The 18,104-nt window shown below is 31.7% G+C and overlaps 1 protein-coding gene and 1 non-coding gene across 2 annotated transcripts in view; both read left to right on the top strand.

The window, feature by feature from the left end:
* The first annotated feature begins 7,893 nt into the window (after positions 1–7,893).
* On the top strand, positions 7,894–7,966 carry TRNAA-AGC (transfer RNA alanine (anticodon AGC)). The gene has a single exon. It is a non-coding gene; the product is annotated as a tRNA-Ala (tRNA).
* A 1,695-nt stretch (positions 7,967–9,661) lies between these two features.
* The window catches only part of LOC118190356 (uncharacterized), a 35,460-nt gene continuing 27,017 nt past the window's right edge, over positions 9,662–18,104 (top strand). The window contains exons 1-2 of the mRNA XM_035361063.2: positions 9,662–9,980; positions 17,057–17,141. Of these exons, the coding sequence (XP_035216954.1) occupies positions 9,859–9,980; positions 17,057–17,141 (207 nt within the window). The 5' untranslated portion in view covers positions 9,662–9,858. The remainder of the gene's footprint in view (positions 9,981–17,056; positions 17,142–18,104) is intronic.

The raw sequence follows: 18,104 nt of genomic DNA, 5'->3' as shown, positions 1-18,104 counted from the left end.
TTTCTTCTTCTTTTTTTTTTTTTTTTTTTTTTTTTCCAAAGGGGTTTGAGTCCCGAAGAACTATTACTTTCGTTTTGGCTTTTTGCGTCCGACTCCTATAAATGTCGGTTTCCTTTTCAAACTGTTGCCACAAAATAAGTGTCCTGCATTATATTTGGAGGAATTAAATAATGAAAAATCTGCATAAATGTATGTATATTTCTTGCGTTGTGATCAAACAACGGTACATAGAGCCATTCAATTTTTGAATGACGTAATCCTACTGCGAATATGGGCATCTGAAATCCCAAATTTGAAATTTGGAATTTGTTTTATGATCAATTTCATATTTTGTAAAACTGTAACGAATTTCTGAGTAACAAACCCAACGATTTAAAAGCGAGCAATGGCAACACTCTACGGGCGAAAAAAAAACTTTATTATCTCCAGGGAGCGCAGAACTGTGTATCGGAAATTCTAAAGTTATGCTCATTTTAAAATTATTTTGCGACATTGCTATTGAACTCAATTTTATGGTTTAAGTGCAAAGAACATGATATTTAATAAATAAAGGTAACACACAAAACCTTAAAAAAACGCCCCTTTGGACGTAATTTAAAATCTAAAACATTTCTGATTTTTTTGTGTGTGTGTTTTCATTTTCATTTTTTCTTTTCTTTATCTTTTTTTTTTTTTTTTTTTTTTTTTTTTAATAATTTTTTTCACCAAAAATCAAACGTGAGTTAAGCGGCTGGCAAACCTCGTGGCCGCCAGGGGCCCCGTGAGCACACTATAAAATGCAAGCTTTTTCTAATTAAAGATCGAATATCGATTAAAATTGTTTACTACAATTAGCTGAATAGTGCAGTGTATTCATTAGTCCATTGTACTTAAAAGTAACAGATCGTAAACGATGTGATACTTTCAATTATGTCACGTTCTTATTTTTCTTGTTCTTAGATACTACGTATTGAAACATCCCCAAAACGACTACACCTGTAGTTCTCAGCAATTTTGCCCTCTCTTGCAAAAAATTGATGATTACCATTGATGTGCTTATTTGTTCGTTTTCCCAGAAGTGCTGATTAGTTTCAGATGTATTTTCCGGAAGTGGAGACTGTGAAAAGTTTCTAAGTCTTTTGTTTGACCGACGATCTTTTACTGACAACTGTGGATGAGCCATTATGCTTGAAACGACTTCCTCCTTTTCTAAGTAAGCTTGGTTGCTCTATACACAGAAGTCGTCAGTGACTGTTATAAATCAAACCTTTGCCATACGGCTCTAATTTTAAGCTAATGAGCCATACGGCTCTAACATTTTAAGCTCCTCAGATCCACTTTTTCAGTGTAGTTACCTTGTTAATGTTTATACAGGGGAAAAATTATTCCTATGCCTCATTTGTTAAATTGGCAAGTAGAAGCATTTATAATAATATTTGAATAATATAATACTACTTATAATGTAACTATACATTGTTGTTTAATAGTAATGTTCACGACATTATTGGCATTTCAGTTTTATTACAATTTTAAAAATTACCATATTATGAAGATTAGTTAGAATTTTAAAATTGCAGCATTTTGAAGGAAGACAAATGTTCTCAAATTTAAACGTTCATTTAATTTAGCTGCATTTAATAATACTAGAAATTTGTTTCTGGTGTTTATATATTTAATTTTGGATAAAATCTGATATGGAATAAGACAGTGAACGTTTGCTTAATTATGCCGCACACTGTTTTTCGCTTATCTTTCACATTACAGCAGCATATTCCCTGCCAAAGTGACACATATAAAAATAATATTGATTTCTTAAAATATTTTGCAGTAAGTTTATTAACGTTTATACCACTGGTATAGTTAATAATTGATGTTTCGTAAAGAATATACTATGTAACTTTGCTATACGAATGTATACTTTCATTTGCGTAAAAATTAAAACTTAATGATTAACTATAAAATTTTATAATAACTGGCCTTTATCTTTATGAGTGTTTTTCAGTTAAGCTCATTTATGAAAATTTCATATTTTAAACAGCAAGTGCTTTTAATATAGTTAATTTTTAAGTGCTTTATTATAGCTTCATCAAGAGAGAAATAATTTTCATTTAAAAGAAGTTAATTCATTGTAGTGAAAAATTCTTGTGGTTTTGGATGAAATGCATTTAAATTAAAAGGAAAAAAAAAAAAAAAAATTCAACTACCATTTTATCCTTTTTCTTCTCACATGTATTAATTACAATCGATTTGTATATGAAACTAATTAATATAGTTTTAGTATTAAATTATAATGATGATATTAGATTCTTTATTAATTGTAGTGCTAAAAAATACAAAACATACTAATATACCTTTAAATAAGGTTGTATGATATTTCTCCCGCCTTCTTAGCATGCCTTCGTGGTGTAATGGTCAGCACACTCGGCGCGTGTTCGAGAAGTCCGAGCTTCGAGTCCCGGCGAGTGCATTGCTCATTTTTTACATCTTCCGCTCTCCCCCCCCCAAAATAACCCTAATGTCTCTACAAGGTGAACATGAATTCCTTGCCCTATGTTGTTTCGTCTGATAAGACCCTAATCAATAATTTCTTAGGATCGTTTCGTAAAACTTTTTTGGGGGGAAAGCAAATTTAGAATACATGGCATGCATATGGTAAAAACAACTTGACTGTAAAATTCTTCCGGTCAATCATATATGAAAATAACTGTTAAATTTCAATTTTAAGGAATAAAAGTGCTTTTAAACTTTGACGGGTAAAAGTGTTTAAACTTTTTTAACTTGAGTATTTCACATACTGATCATATGACAGTAGTTATAAGGTACGTATTGTTAAGCCCGGTGATATAAAAGAAAGGTTTTTTAGGGCTTATACTGACTGAAGATCATACGGCATCTTATTTGAAAAAAAGGTATTGACCGCTTTCGCAAAATTAGGTATAGGCATTAAACTTCGTCACGGTCAAACGTATGACAACTCAGCAAACTTATGAGGGAAATACTTAGGATTATAGGCTCGTACTCGTATATTACAGTACAAGCGCAATATACATCCCTTGCGCTAATCATTCTTTAAATTTAGTAGATACATTTGCTGCAGAAAGCTGTAGTACCGCTGTCCACTACTTTATGTTTGTGCAAAAGTTCTTTTCTTTTCTTTTTTTCCCCGCATCTCCTCATCTCTGGCATATTTTGAATAGAAAGGTGTGAGAAAATAATTTGAATCGTAAAAAAAAATTATCCGCTATCAGACGGTCGGCAAGAGCAGATGCCGGACTCTCGTTAAAAATGGGTTACATTCATGTAAAAGAAGCCTTATCTGACATCTGTGATTCAAGTTCGGAAAAAAAAGGGAGAAAGTGCAGAATCGCCCACTGCTTGACGCGTTTTTAAAGAATTGCACATACTCGGTATCCATGTGCACATCGACCTATTTTCACTTAAAAAGTCAAAGAAAATTGACAAAAATCAAATTCTTCTTACTCTTGTAAAAAGCGCCAAACAAACGCCAATCAAATAAGTGGGCGATTCTGCACTTTAGCCAAAAAAAGTAATTGTAGTGGAGGCCACATCTTTATTAAAAACAATGTGCAGATATAAAAGTATAAAATGATACTCATCACAACAATTTGGAACACCATCAGGACTTAAATTGCGCCGGAGCCCTGAGCCCTAAATAAGATGAGCCCCGTTATTTCTTATTATAAAACTAAACCACAATTAAAAAACAAAACAAAAAAAAAAAAACAAAACAAAAAAAAAAAAAAACACTGAAAGTTTTAGGATTTTAAATTTCGTCCAAAGGGGAGTTTTTTTAACATGTAAGATATTTCTCCCGCTTTCCCAGCGTGCCTTCGTGGTGTAGTGGTTCTGCACACTGGACCGGTATTTGAGAGATCCGTGGTTCGATTCCCGGAAGGCGGTTGCTAAATTTTCATCTCTCCGGCTTCAAAAAAAAAAAAAAAAAAAAAAAAAACCTAATGTCTTTACAAACGTTTTGTGTGTTACCTTTATTTATTAAATATCATGTTCTTCGCACTTAAACCATAAATTTCAGTTTAATAGCAATGTCGCAAAATTATTTTAAAATGAGCCTATCTTTAGAATTTCCGATACACAGTTCCGCGCGCTGGTGATAAAAAGGTCCCCCCCCCCAGCGGTAGATTGTTGCCATTGCTCGCTTTCAAATCGTTCAGTTTGTTACTCACAAATTTTTTAAAGTTTTACAAAATAGGAAATCGATTATAAAACAAATTATAAATTTCAAATTTGATTTTCCAGATGCTCATATTCGTAGGAGGATGACGTCATTCAAAATTCGATGACTGTATGTACCTTTGTTCTATAACAATGCGAGAAGTATATATACATTTATGCAGATTTTTCATTATTTAATTTCTTCAAATATAATGCAGGACTCTAACATTGGGTGGCAACAGTTTGAAAAGTGAAACGGACATTTATAATGATTCAACGCAAAATCGCAAAACGAAAACAGTAGTCCTTCAGGAACAAAGCCCCTTTGGACTGAAGAAAAAAAAAAAAAAATAGTAGAATTCCTAATGTTTTACCTTAAGTAAGACCTTTCAATACTCTGTTTCCCTAAGATACAAACTCATGAGACATTCAAGGAAAATCCTCTCACTCACATGTGGAATCTCTCCGTTACAGAAGCGCAATAAATTTGCGAGAGCTTGCTTAGAAACGAGTAAATTTCTCGTCATGCCATCCTATCTAGTGTTCTGTTATCGATGGTTATCCTCGCAGGAAGGGAAATTTATGTGCGTTAAGTGACAGCGAGCATAATAGAGTGAAATACTGAGATGAACTGCTGAAGCACGCCCTATACTATCGTCTTCTCACAGTATCCATTAATGTAACCAAATACGGGGGGGGGGCGAAAAGTGTCACCAGCAACTTAATGTTCGTTCTTAGGAGTCAGATTCAGAATTCATTTTGCTCCTGACGCACATTTCGCTTGATTATTATTATATCAGTAGGGGGACGCGGTCAAACAGAACGCTCTCTCTCCACTATTCCCCCGACAACTTTTCCTTATTTCTTAATCGCTCATTTCCATTCAAAATATCTCTCACACCCTCAATCACTTTCACCCTGTTTTTACCATTATCTGTATTCTCATCAGCGATAATTTAACCATATTTAATTTTTGTGCTGGTAAAAGAACATTTTTTAAGCTACGATCTCTTGAAATAGTGTATTATATTGCATAGAAAGTGCATTTATTTCTTTTCTTACACGGCTTTTGGAGAATTAAAGTAATTCATCAAAATTCGTTACTCTCCATACGTACGAAACAATATGAAGTAGATTTTGCATTACTTTAATGGATCACTGCAGCATGTAACGTAGTGCAGCCTAGCGGATACTTCATTTAACTTTTGCTTAAATTTTAAGTGCACATATTAATTAATTTTCTTTTTTTTTTTTTTTTTTTTCCCTCCGCGCAATTTGAAGCCTAAGGTTTGGAATGATTGTAAATAGTCATTACTAAAAATTAAACTTTTTGGATAAAATTTAATGTTCAAAATATAGCTGGCATGAAGATAAATAAAATTAAAAATTGTGTTTAAAAATGTAACTATTAGTTTTTACGTTTCTGTAGAAAAATTGTTTAGGATAAATATTTTTATTCAGATAAGAAGATCAATATTGATTAACTGAATTAAAAGTATACATTGCAATAACGAAAAGTGCGAAATTTATTATTTATATAGAATTTTACTCATCTTTTATCCTTACCGCATTTTTAATTTTCTCATATCACACTTGTTTCACGACTGATTTAATTTTTATAATACATTTGTTACTTACTTAATTGATTATTTATCTACTTATAATTTATTTAATAGTAATTAATTATTTATATTTTATTTAACTTTAATTTCTCGTAATTTAGTGCTTCACTTATTATTATTTTGTTCATGCAGTTTTTATATATCATTCCTAACGGGATAATGTAGGACTCCGGCACTTCTGATTTTAGAAATTAAGCCCTGAATACCATTTTACAGAGAATCAGTGCTACCAGCAAATCTCTACAATCAACTCAATGCAACCTATTTAAGGGCTCACCAGCGGCCGAGCGGTAAAGTCGCTGAACACTGGTAGTTCGGTCCGAGGTTCGAATCCCGCGAACGGGCTGGCTGCATGGGTGTTTTCGTGGTTTTCCCCATGTGTAACGTGCATACGAGCCAGTTTCCCTTAGAAAGTCCTCCACGAAGGCATCCCTTCCCTTAGGCAGATAGCCCTAGTGAGCTTTGCCATAATTAAATACACACACACGCAACCTATTTTAAAGGAGCTAATTTGTTAAAAATCTTTGGAAAATTTTATTGCAGGATTCTGTCGCGAATTTTTTGACATAGAAAGAAAAAGTAACTTCTATAACATCTTTGACATTTAAAGAGCGGAAATGCAGGCCACAAAAAAGGGGGGGGAATTAAAATTTTTTGTTTATGAGAGTATTGAATAATCTAAATCACTTTCCCAGCGCGAAGATTTTATTTTTAATTCCTTTAATGTTATTTGTGACAATATAATAGCGGAAATTGCTCATAGAAATGAAGTATGTTAAAATAATGTAGAAAATTTTAAAATGTTCTTTAATTTAAATTTGTCGAATTCAGAACAAAAAGTCTGTATAGAAAACTTAAAAGAAATTAATAAAGATGAGTATATAGAATTTGATGATGAAGAACGACAGTTTTTATTATTTTTAAAGGAAAATGAAGAAAAATTTAGCTTTGCCATAGTAGCACATCACACTGCCCGAGAAATGTCATTAACTTTTCCTAATGTAGACATTGTTTTGAAAAATTTTTTAATCATTTCAGTGTCTAATGCATCAGGAGAAAGATCTTTCTCTATTTTAAAAGCGTGAAAACTATTTAAGATGTATCAGAAGAAAGATTAAACTGTATGGCTATATTACACATGGAACAAGAAGTGTTAAATAATATCGATACCTCGAAAAGAATTGATAAATTTGCTAGAATAAAATCAAGAAAAAAAATATTAAACTTTTTGCTTAATGGTTATTTAATTTAATAACCAATTATTTTAATTTTAAAATATTTCAGAAAATGTAGTAGCTGTTTTATGTTTTACTTTTCCTTCCCATGGAATAATTAATTTTTTGATATAATTTTAATTTTTATGTATTTTAGTCTTGAATTAATATACTAATATTTAGAACTTAAAATATTAATAATATTAAGCAATAATGTGTTTTTAATTATTTATTATACCTTCAGCTCTGATTGCGAACTGATATTATTTGTTTATATTCACTACAAGCTTGCAATTTGTCTAGTACGGTGGTTCTCAGACTTTTCAAATTTTGTACCACATAAATATGAAACAAAAATATACGTACCACCATAAAAGTATTTCTTCATTAAAAATCAAAGCATCCTAAATGGCAGAGTCGTAGCTAGGGTTTTCAGCGCCCAGAGACAACTGAAGATTTCGCGCCCGCTACTGTTTGCCAAGGATGGAAAGCATTTAATTCTAAAATGTCGTAACATCAGTTTGGCGCCCCTTGGATTCTGCGCCCGGGGGCAGGTGCCCCTCCTTGCCCCCCTCTAGCTACGCCCCTGCTAAATGGAGACCACAAAATTTTACCGCCAGGGGCCCCCAGCCAACACCCCCTTCTATAAGGAGGTGTTGCCCCAGCTAGTTTAACCATCCCCTGCCAAAAATTATATCCAGAATTGTTTAATAGCAGATAATGAAACTGCTAACCTTGCTCTACAGTGTCCTCAGTAGCTTTAATGTAAACCGGTTGCACCTGAATCAACATTCATTGAAATACTGACCTCATTTATTTTCATGTAAACTTCTCCTTGGAGTAAGTAATCAATGCTTTTAAATTTTTATACAAACTATGTCGATGGGGGCGTAGCTCAGATGGTAGAGCGCTCGCTTAGCATGCGAGAGGTACCGGGATCGATACCCGGCGCCTCCAATACCACTTTTACCTTTGCTTTCCATTTTAAATTTTCTGAAATATAGATTTTCGACAACAGCTTAATTATTTGAAATGAAAAGTACCGTTTCCTATTTTAAATAAATTTTTCTATTAGAATGTCGCATGTAAAGTAAACAAATTTACAAATGTTAGTTACTGTGGACTGTAACTTGAAAAAATTCACTCACAGAACTTCATGGATTCCGTAAAACTAGCGGTTAATTCTGATGTTGCAGCAAAGTGTTCTACGATGTTCAAGGCGTGTGACATTTTCTGGCGGGTGCGCGGAATAATATTGTCCTTCTCACTTTCTTCTGATGATATTTCTGGCACCCCAGAGACAGCCGTTTGTACATCATTCCACTGCAGCATACACAGAAACGTGGCCATCTGCACTAACAAACTTCTCAAAACTCATTTGACGCAATGATCGAGACTTTCCAGCATTGTTACTCATACTAGCTACATTTTAAAGAATCCTATGAGGATTTTAATTAAGCGATACATACAATTTCTGAACACAGCCCTAACGGAGAAACAACAGGAAAAAAATATAAAAAACTTTGAAATTTCGTGCTAAATGATAAAATCTAATGATGAAACGAACTAAAATTAATTCTATTAAAACTAAACTAAAATTAATTATTAGTAATTCGTGCTAACCGAAATTCGCGTTAAACTTTCCATAAGATCACACACGTCGTTATCTGGACCGAAAAATCATATCTCAGGGTGGATTGAAATGGATGATTTGGATTAGGATGAAGCATACGAGGGCTATCTGTCTGAAGAAAAGGATGCATTCGTGGAGAATTTTCTAAGCAAAACGGATTCGTGTCTACTTTACGCATGAAGAAAACCACGAAAATTCCCTGGCAGCCAGTCGGGATCTGCAGTAATTTTGAACTATTCTCTTCTTCGATGATTTTACCGCTCTGATGCTGTGGGTTAAAAATCTATACATGAATGTATACATACATATATACAGGTCCCGATAACAGCAAATTACCGGAATTTTTTAATTCACAAGTTTATAAGATATTCTTAATGTAATTTCTAGTTTTTGGAAAAATCATCGGAATTTTTGGATTTTTTGATGTAACACTAAAGTAAAAATGTGGTTATTCGCTGCTGAAAAATCTTTTTTCAATTGAAATAATTTGATTGATAGTATTTCAGGAATATATATATTTCAGAAATTCAAGGTATAACGCCGGAAATTTTATATTTAAAATGCGTAGTTAGAAACAACAATTCCAAATAATAATAATAAAAAATATGATAATTTTTATTTAATAAAGAAAATATTTAATTATTTGAGATATAGATGCCTATTTATTTTACTTGAGGCTTGCTGCAAATACTGCTCTCAAGTAGCAATACATTTTTATTTCGTCCAACTTCCAAATCCAGTTATAGAAAACACTAAAAAATTTGTTTTTCAAGGTGTTTAAAAATAATTATATGTATTATCACAGAGCTAAAAATAAGTGGAATAAAAATAGGCCTGAAATAAAATCTGGCTTTGTCAGATATAGAGATACAACAAAAATGTTTAATTTAATTTATTCCTTATCAAAAACTTTCAGAAATATTCTACTTTAATAATTTCTAAAAATTTATTCAAGCAATGGCAACACAAGCAATATAATGATATGATAAAAACGCTTTCATTTAGCTGATTTTGAGAGTATTTTTAATTCTCTTTATATTAAGCACAGGAAAAAGCAATCGAATTAAAAGCATTTGCTATTATATAATTATACAATTTAAGTTTATTACAGAATTATTATACTTATTTCCTTTTTCGCTATTTTATAGAATTATTATACTTTCTTTCTACGTAGCGTACTTCGTATGCAGACGATTGATGATCGAAAAAGTTTAAAATGGCTGCTGAATCGGATTCATTTGAGCATGATAGAAAGCGTTTCTCAAAGTCAACTTCACTAAACGAAAATGCGGAAAATGAAGCTTTAGCTATTGGCGCTGTCAAAATTCTCGAGAAATAGTAAGTTGTCAAACTTTTTCATAAAATTCCTTTAAAATGAACCAGTTTTTAATTTTGATTTATCTCCAGCTGGGATTCTGATATTTTTGGTTTATGAAAAAGTATTTAATTAGCAATACTATTGTAAAGATGATAATTAAAGAAGTATGGTAGTTAGATTTAATTTTAATAAAACATAATTTTTTTATAATTTATAAAAGAAGCCTTTATTTCAAAATAATTAATATGTGTAATGAATAATAATAATTAATATGAATATTCAAATAATTAAAAATAATCAGATAATGATGAATTAATTTAATAATTAATGAAGGAGAAAAATAATTTATTGTATAGTTTAACAGCACAAATGATTAAATGAATTTCTTTATAAAATCCATCAACAGTTTTATCAGGAATAATAAAAGCGCGAGACAGCTTTATTAAGCTTATAAAGATTTATCCTTTTTACTTGCTTGTACGAAGTAAAAAGGAAGTAGTGTATTCGCGAAAAGTTTCAGGCAGCATATTTCAACGAAAATATCCATTTTGACTGCTATCGAATGCAATTTAACGATGATTTTGCGTGATATCTGTACGTAAGGACAGAATAAAGCACACTTTTCCTTCAAAAAAATTATAAAACTGCTTTAAAATGAATTCTGAAGAGAATTTTTCGTGGCGTCTGTACGAACGTATGTACGTACGTGCGTACGTACGTATCTCGCATAACTCAAAAACGAGTAGCCTCAGAACGTTGAAATTTTGTATATAGAACTGCTATAATATGTTAGATGTGCACCTCGTAGTTTGGTTGCAATAGGCCGCACTAAACGTATATAAATAATATATATATATCCACACTGTTACCCGGCTCAGTGATCTCAGTTTCTTTACTCTTATATGTTTGTCAATTGTACATTTTTTGCTTTAAAAATTATTGAATTATGTTGTTCTTATCTTCCCGTTAAGGTTTTTATGCCTTTAGTAAATCTGTATCCAATACTTTTAGAATTATCAACAATTTTAAAGTTGTTTGAGTCCCGCTAAGCCTAATAATTTTCTTGATGGCGGCCATTGCTTGCTTACATTTGAAACAGCAGGATAGTGGATTTGATGCCAATCTGGAGAAACTTAGCTTCTCAACAACAAAGATAACACCTTCATTTATTATTGCGAATTAAATCATGCTTAATTCTTTCTTGAATTTTTTCGTGTAAATAACTGTTTAAGATTCACTTCGTAATTTTTAATATAAATATTTTGAGTTTTTATGTATTTTTGCCTTGTCGCGAAGTGAGAACTGAATTAACTGAATGAGAAATACTAAATCATCTGTGAAAAACTGTTTCTTTTTTGTTTTGTTTGCTTAATTTCTTTTATACATCATTCTAGCTTTATTATAGTATTTGATTAGAACATGTGGCAACGATTACATAATTCTTTAAATGATATAAATTTTGTGCATTCTGAGTTATAATATGAACTAAATATAATACTGTTAAGTGAACCTAGCGCCATAATGTCGCTATAGTAAACAAATAGAGTGAATTTTAAAGAAAACATTTATTCTATTGTGGTTTATGTACTGTCGGCGAAGTAGATTTAATTCAATTTAATACGTTTAAATGAAATGCAAGAAAAAATGCGTATAATTTAATATCTCGTATAAGGAAGTCATGTGGTGTACACATCAGATTTTTTAAATTGCAATATATTGAAATGGAATCCATTTTGACACTTTTTGACCTTTTTGATCACTTGTTGAGGATTTTTTGACAATGGAATACTTTTGACTGTAAGGTTTCGTTATTTTTACGTCCACGCATTTATTATTCGTGATTATAATACTACAGGTTAATTTTGTAAAGAAAATTATTTAATTTCTTTGTTCTCATTCAGCTAGAGGATAAATTATTTTTCTTCTTTTGTTCATTAATGTAAATTTAGTTAAAAGAGTCGGCATGCAAATGAGGAAACCTAAAAATCGACTTGTTGTGTCAAGATTATTAGTCCAAAGAGGCTTTGTCCCTGAGGGACTATAGTTTTCGTTTTGCTATTTTGCGTCGATTCCCTCTGAATGTCCGTTTCACTTTTCAAACTGTTGCCGTCAAATATGATCGCAATGTATTGTATTTGATAAATAATGAAGAATCTGCACAAATGTATGTATGGTTCTCTCATTGTGATAAAACAACGGTACCTAGAGCCATCCAATTTTGAATGACGTAATCCCACTGCGAATATGGGCATCTGGGAGCCCAAATTTGAAATTTGGAATTTCTTTTATTATCGATATCATATTTTGTAAAACTTTAACGAATTTCTGATGAACAAACTCAAAGATTTCGCCCGTTTGGACGTAATTTAAAATCTGAAACCTTTCAAATTCTTTACCCTTTTTCTACAAGTCAACATCTTCATAGACTTATTAAGGGTGTCCCACGTTTTTATGACTCGTGATATAAAACTGTAGATGAATTTTGTAAAGATAATTATTTAATCATTTGCTTCTATGAAACTATGTAATAAATAGTTTTTCTCATTTTTGTTTATTGACGAATTTTAAATAAAAGCTTATTTAAATAATTTTTTTTTAAATTCCAGTTTTTTAGTCTCAGTGAGACATTCATTATCAATCAAATTATTTCAATTGAAAAATGATTTTTCAGCAGCGAATAACCATTCTTTTACTTAACTGTTACATCAAGTAGTCGGAAAAAATCCAATGATTTTTCAAAAAAATTAGAAATTAGGTTAAAAATATCTTATAAACTGGTGAATTTAAAAATTTTGGTAATTTTCAGTTATCGGGATCTGATTCAGAAATGTGTATATGTATAGATGTTTTGTGTTCATGTATGCATGTATATGTATATGTGTGTGTACACAAATACACTTTTCAGTGTGTATACACATTTACGCCTTTTAGTGTGTATACACATATACGTACTTACGGTACTTACGTACTAGCATGCATGTATATGTATATGTGTGTGTACACATATACGCTTTTTAGTGTGTATACACATATGCGCTTTTTAGTGCGTATACACATTTACACTTTTTATATACACATATACGCATATATGGTACTTACGTACTAACAAAATGACTTTGGCGCAGTTTGGCGATTTTTTGCAGAAGAAAAAGTGATTCGGGGAATTTTCGGATTGCAGTTTATAATGGATATAATTATCTAAAGAACTGTTATGCGCATGGTTGCCAGAGTTTGACGACTTCTGAAAATTTGGCAACTGCTTCTAAGGTGGTTGCGATAATACTTAAGTGCATACAAACATACTCGCCTTTCTGAATTCGATCCCGTTAACAGAAAAACTCCAATATTTTCCCCCTCTATCTGATGGGACGAAGTGCTGATGTGATAAACAAATCACTTTTTAAGATTAATACTATTAAGTGAGTTCTTTAACATTTACTCGACGCTTAGCATTTGATCAACATCAAATAAATAATAATCACATTGAGGATTATATCCATAAGGCACAAACATTTTATGAATCTTCAACCTCACAGCATCTCAGTAGTACATCATTCTTGCTGTAAACTATCGGCATTGCATAACACCATTACGTCACGGATTATGTAACTTCGGTTCTTTTTGTTGAAGCATGTTCCCAGGTTTTCAACAAATAATACACTGAGAGTTTTAGCTGAAGAAGATATGTACGAAAACTCGTTTCAACATGAAATTTTAAACACTCTAAACCAAATTTTGAAAAATTCGCTTCTGTACATTATGTTGTCATCTATAATGAATATGTCTGAAAAATCTGAACTCTGTAGCTTATTAGGATATAGCTAAAAATCGATGTTTTGACTACAGTAACAAGCAGCATGAAGGTTTATAACCATACCACTTACAAAGTTTAAAAACGTTAAAATTTTTTTTAATGAATTCCAGAAGTTGCATATTTTTTTTTACCATTCTTGATTTAAAAGAGAGTGAAGAGTTTGTTTTACAAAGAATGAAAATTTCAAATTTTTTATAACGGATTAATTTTTGAGTGTTAGAATTTTAAAGTCCCATGCAAATATAACATTACGCATCACAATAAAATTAAGAAAATCAACTTTTAATATAAAATACCGAGAAAAATGTTCATAAATTTATGAAATGGAAAAAAATAAAAATAACGCGGTAGGTTTCCTTTTAAACTCTAATCTATCTTTAACTGTTTTTGAGAGTAATAAAATGAAATGAACTGTGAATGGAAAATCTACCTGCAAAACAAAAAGGGAGGAGGAGAAATAGCATTTCTAAAACGGCAGAGGACTATTATGCAGTAGACATTAATTTCTTTGCAAGAAATTCTTTGCAGAAAAGGGAGTGAAATTAATAAATAAGTAAATAAAATCAGTTTTAGGGAAATCTACAGAGGATGTTTACATATTTTCAGAACGACTTTGGGACCATTTAATTAATACTTAAAATATAAAGAGTATTTTTTAGTTGTTCGATCATAGCCTTTTTTCTGAACTATAAGTCTGTATTGTTATTTAGATGACAGAACTGCCTTTTATGACATTTTCAGGGGTACTGATTAATAAATTAGTAAATAATTACTAATTTATTAATGAGTACTGAATTAATAAATAAGTAAATAAATCAGTTTTAGGGAAATCTACAGAGGGTGTTTATATATTTTCAGAGCGACTTTGGGACCATTTAATTAATACTTAAAATATAAAGAGTATTTTTTAGTTGTTCGATCATAGCCTTTTTTCTGAACTATAAGTCCGCATCGTTATTTAGATGACAGAACTGCCTTTTATGACATTTTCAGGGGTACTGATTAATAAATTAGTAAATAATTACTAATTTATTAATGAGTACTGAAGTAATAAATAAGTAAATAAATCAGTTTTAGGGAAATCTACAGAGGGTGTTTATATATTTTCAGAGCGACTTTGGGACCATTTAATTAATACTTAAAATATAAAGAGTATTTTTTAGTTGTTCGATCATAGCCTTTTTTCTGAACTATAAGTCTGCATCGTGATTTAGATGACAGAACTGTCTTTTATGACATTTTCAGGGGTACTGATTAATAAATTAGTAAATAATTACTAATTTATTAAACAGTACTGAATTAATAAATAAGTAAATAAAATCAGTTTTAGGGAAATCTACAGAGGGTGTTTACATATTTTCAGAACGACTTTGGGACCATTTAATTAATACTTAAAATATAAAGAGTATTTTTTAGTTGTTCGATCATAGCCTTTTTTCTAAACTATAAGTCTGCATCGTGATTTAGATGACAGAACTGTCTTTTATGACATTTTCAGGGGTACTGATTAATAAATTAGTAAATAATTACTAATTTATTAAACAGTACTGAATTAATAAATAAGTAAATAAAATCAGTTTTAGGGAAATCTACAGAGGGTGTTTACATATTTTCAGAACGACTTTGGGACCATTTAATTAATACTTAAAATATAAAGAGTATTTTTTAGTTGTTCGATCATAGCCTTTTTTCTATAAGTCTGCATCGTGATTTAGATGACAGAACTGCCTTTTATGACATTTTCAAGGGTACTGATTTCCATTCCTTTTTCACTAATTTCCAGAGTCCATTAATTAGTCATGGTGGGTTTGCGCTTAGAAAGATCAATGATACCTGTATTTGGCTCTAACAATATTTTCCGCTTAGCAGCCCTTGGCTACTTGCTTTAAATTTGACCACAAAATTAAAATTTCGACTTCAAAATTTCTTAAACCACTTTTTGGCATTCTCATTCATTGAAAGTATCTGGGTATACTGAATAAAATATAAAGAGTACTGAATAAATACTCTTTATATTTTATTCAATAAATGTTTTTTAACACTTAGTGGGAAAATTACATGCAAGAGAAACTCATAAAGTATGATACGACATCTATAAAGAGAAACTCATGAAGAAACCCACCAAGAGAAACTCATGAAGCAAGATATCACATGGCATCATTTAAAACTATGAATAAAATTAATGAAATATTTATGTTTGGGAGAAAAGTGGCATGGTGCAAAAACTTTTTTTTCCCCCAACATTCGAACATTTGCTCGAAATCATTTGTCGGGGTATGGCCGAATTCATTGCTCCTTTAGCCAATTCGCTACGAGAAACGTCTCCCACATGGGGCAGATCTATATTGCACTGCAAGAAGATACTCGAAGGGTATTGCGAGGAGAAATTTGGCTGTATGTGTGAAAAACACATATATAGTCAAGTTTCATGTTGGAACATGCCCATTCATGGTTTCAGGATATCAGCCCTTCTCCATACCACTACACAGTTCAGAGAGGCTTAGAAATTATAATAATTTATAAAAGTGTTATTGCAGAATCCCTTTAGGGTATTTATATGCACCTGAACTTTAGAAACCTAAAATTATGCATTAGTCTCCAGTCATCGCAATCAAATTAAAAAATTTTACGGTCCAGAAGTATAAGATTTATTTTAAAGTTTTCATAAATGATACTGACAATAAATGCACTACAAAAGTTACTTTATGTTGCAGTTGCAGTTGCAGTTAAATTCCAGCAAACCATGACGATTCACAGGCGCGTTGGTCAAATACATTGTGCATTAATTGTGGTGACCGAAACCTCTCTAGTAGTATGTTACTTTAAAATAAGCTTTTCGGTGCCATTGCCAGCCCCTGCTCCGTTTGCGATCGTAACTTGTGTCGTATTTATTTTAGACTTAGGCAACGTGATTTAAGACTGTAGCTCAAGCCAGCCTTCATTCACGTGCTTTCGTGAAGCGAAATATGCTAAGCGGAAATGAAATGGAGAAAATTATGAAGCCTGTCGCCTTTGTTTCCGCAGCTGCTGTTTCTATGGGTTACGAGTCAAATCGGGCGGCAGAAAGTAACCTTGAAGTTCCCATTTTAAAGTAATATATCATAGTTTGGATCGAGATACTTATTTTGGCAATGTAAGATTTTCTTCGTAAAATGAAAACAACGCCATTTTCTTCTATTTTATTATTTACGCAGAAAAGAATATTTTTTATTTCTCATTGTATTATAACTGTTTTTTTTTTTTTTTTTTTTTTTTTTTTTTTTTTTTTTTTTTCGTCCACAGCTCGGGTAGTAGTACGGTTATGTGTTGCTCTGTATTTCCATCAAATAATCAGGTAGCAATTGGATGGGCAGATGGAACTGTTGAGGTGAGTATGGGCTTAATAAAACAGGCTTCAGTCTTTACTGCTCTGAATAATTTGTTACTAGAAGACTTAATTTTTAGCATAAGATACTGTGATGTTTCATGTTTCTTTAAATTCCTTTTTTCTTCTTGAGTTAATTTTTTTTCCTGCATTCTCTAGAAAAGGAAGCTCTATCTGCTATGTTAATACTTCTGAAAACATAATTTAAATTAAACTCCGATATGTAATAATTCATAAAGTAATTAACACAACATTTGCTTAATGAAATTTACCGAGGTTTCCTCACTGGGATGATGTAACACTTCTCGGATAAAAATAAATGCAATGTTTCTCAGTTTCAATTTTTTATCTAGTGATATAATATTTTTATTATTTATTAACTAACTTAGTTAAGAATTAAAGATCTGTATTATATTCTTTAGAAATGCTATCGAGAATCAGCGTTATCAGAAATTTATCATATTGATTCCGTAATGACGTTGAAGCTTTCTGAAAAGCGACCAAGAACGACAACTACATCCGAAGACCATTTTCGTAAAGAAACCGTGAAGCGACTACAACAGAGTTAGATTTAGACTTTCAAGGAGCTGCAGAATTTTGAATCAGCCGTTCTGCTGTGGAACGAAGGCTTCAGGTTTGATTTATTTGATTACGGCAAAGCACGCTAAGAGGAGTGATGCCTTCGTGGACTTTCTAAGGAAAATTGTCTCGTATCCACGTTACACATGGGGAAAACCACGAAAGTGCCCATGAAGCTAGCCATTTCGTCTAAGAATCAAACTCAGGTCGAACTACAAGTGTTTCGCAGTTTTAACATTCGGCCACAAATGAGTCTTCACGACCTTGAGTTCATATGAAAAAGCCGATGGTTTGATACCCTCAATTCATCTTCCAAAGCAGCTTTCGTTTGGAAATGGTGTATCCATCATGTTCACCGGAGCCAAGAGGGATGGGAACAAATAGTGT

The sequence above is a fragment of the Stegodyphus dumicola genome, chromosome 2 (assembly GCF_044657685.1).
Source record: "Stegodyphus dumicola isolate Sdum_Otavi_A_Nest chromosome 2, ASM4465768v1".
In the NCBI taxonomy this organism is placed as follows: Eukaryota; Metazoa; Arthropoda; class Arachnida; order Araneae; family Eresidae; genus Stegodyphus; species Stegodyphus dumicola.
Note: the sequence above shows the minus strand (reverse complement) of the source record. Positions and strands in the feature narration are given on the sequence as shown.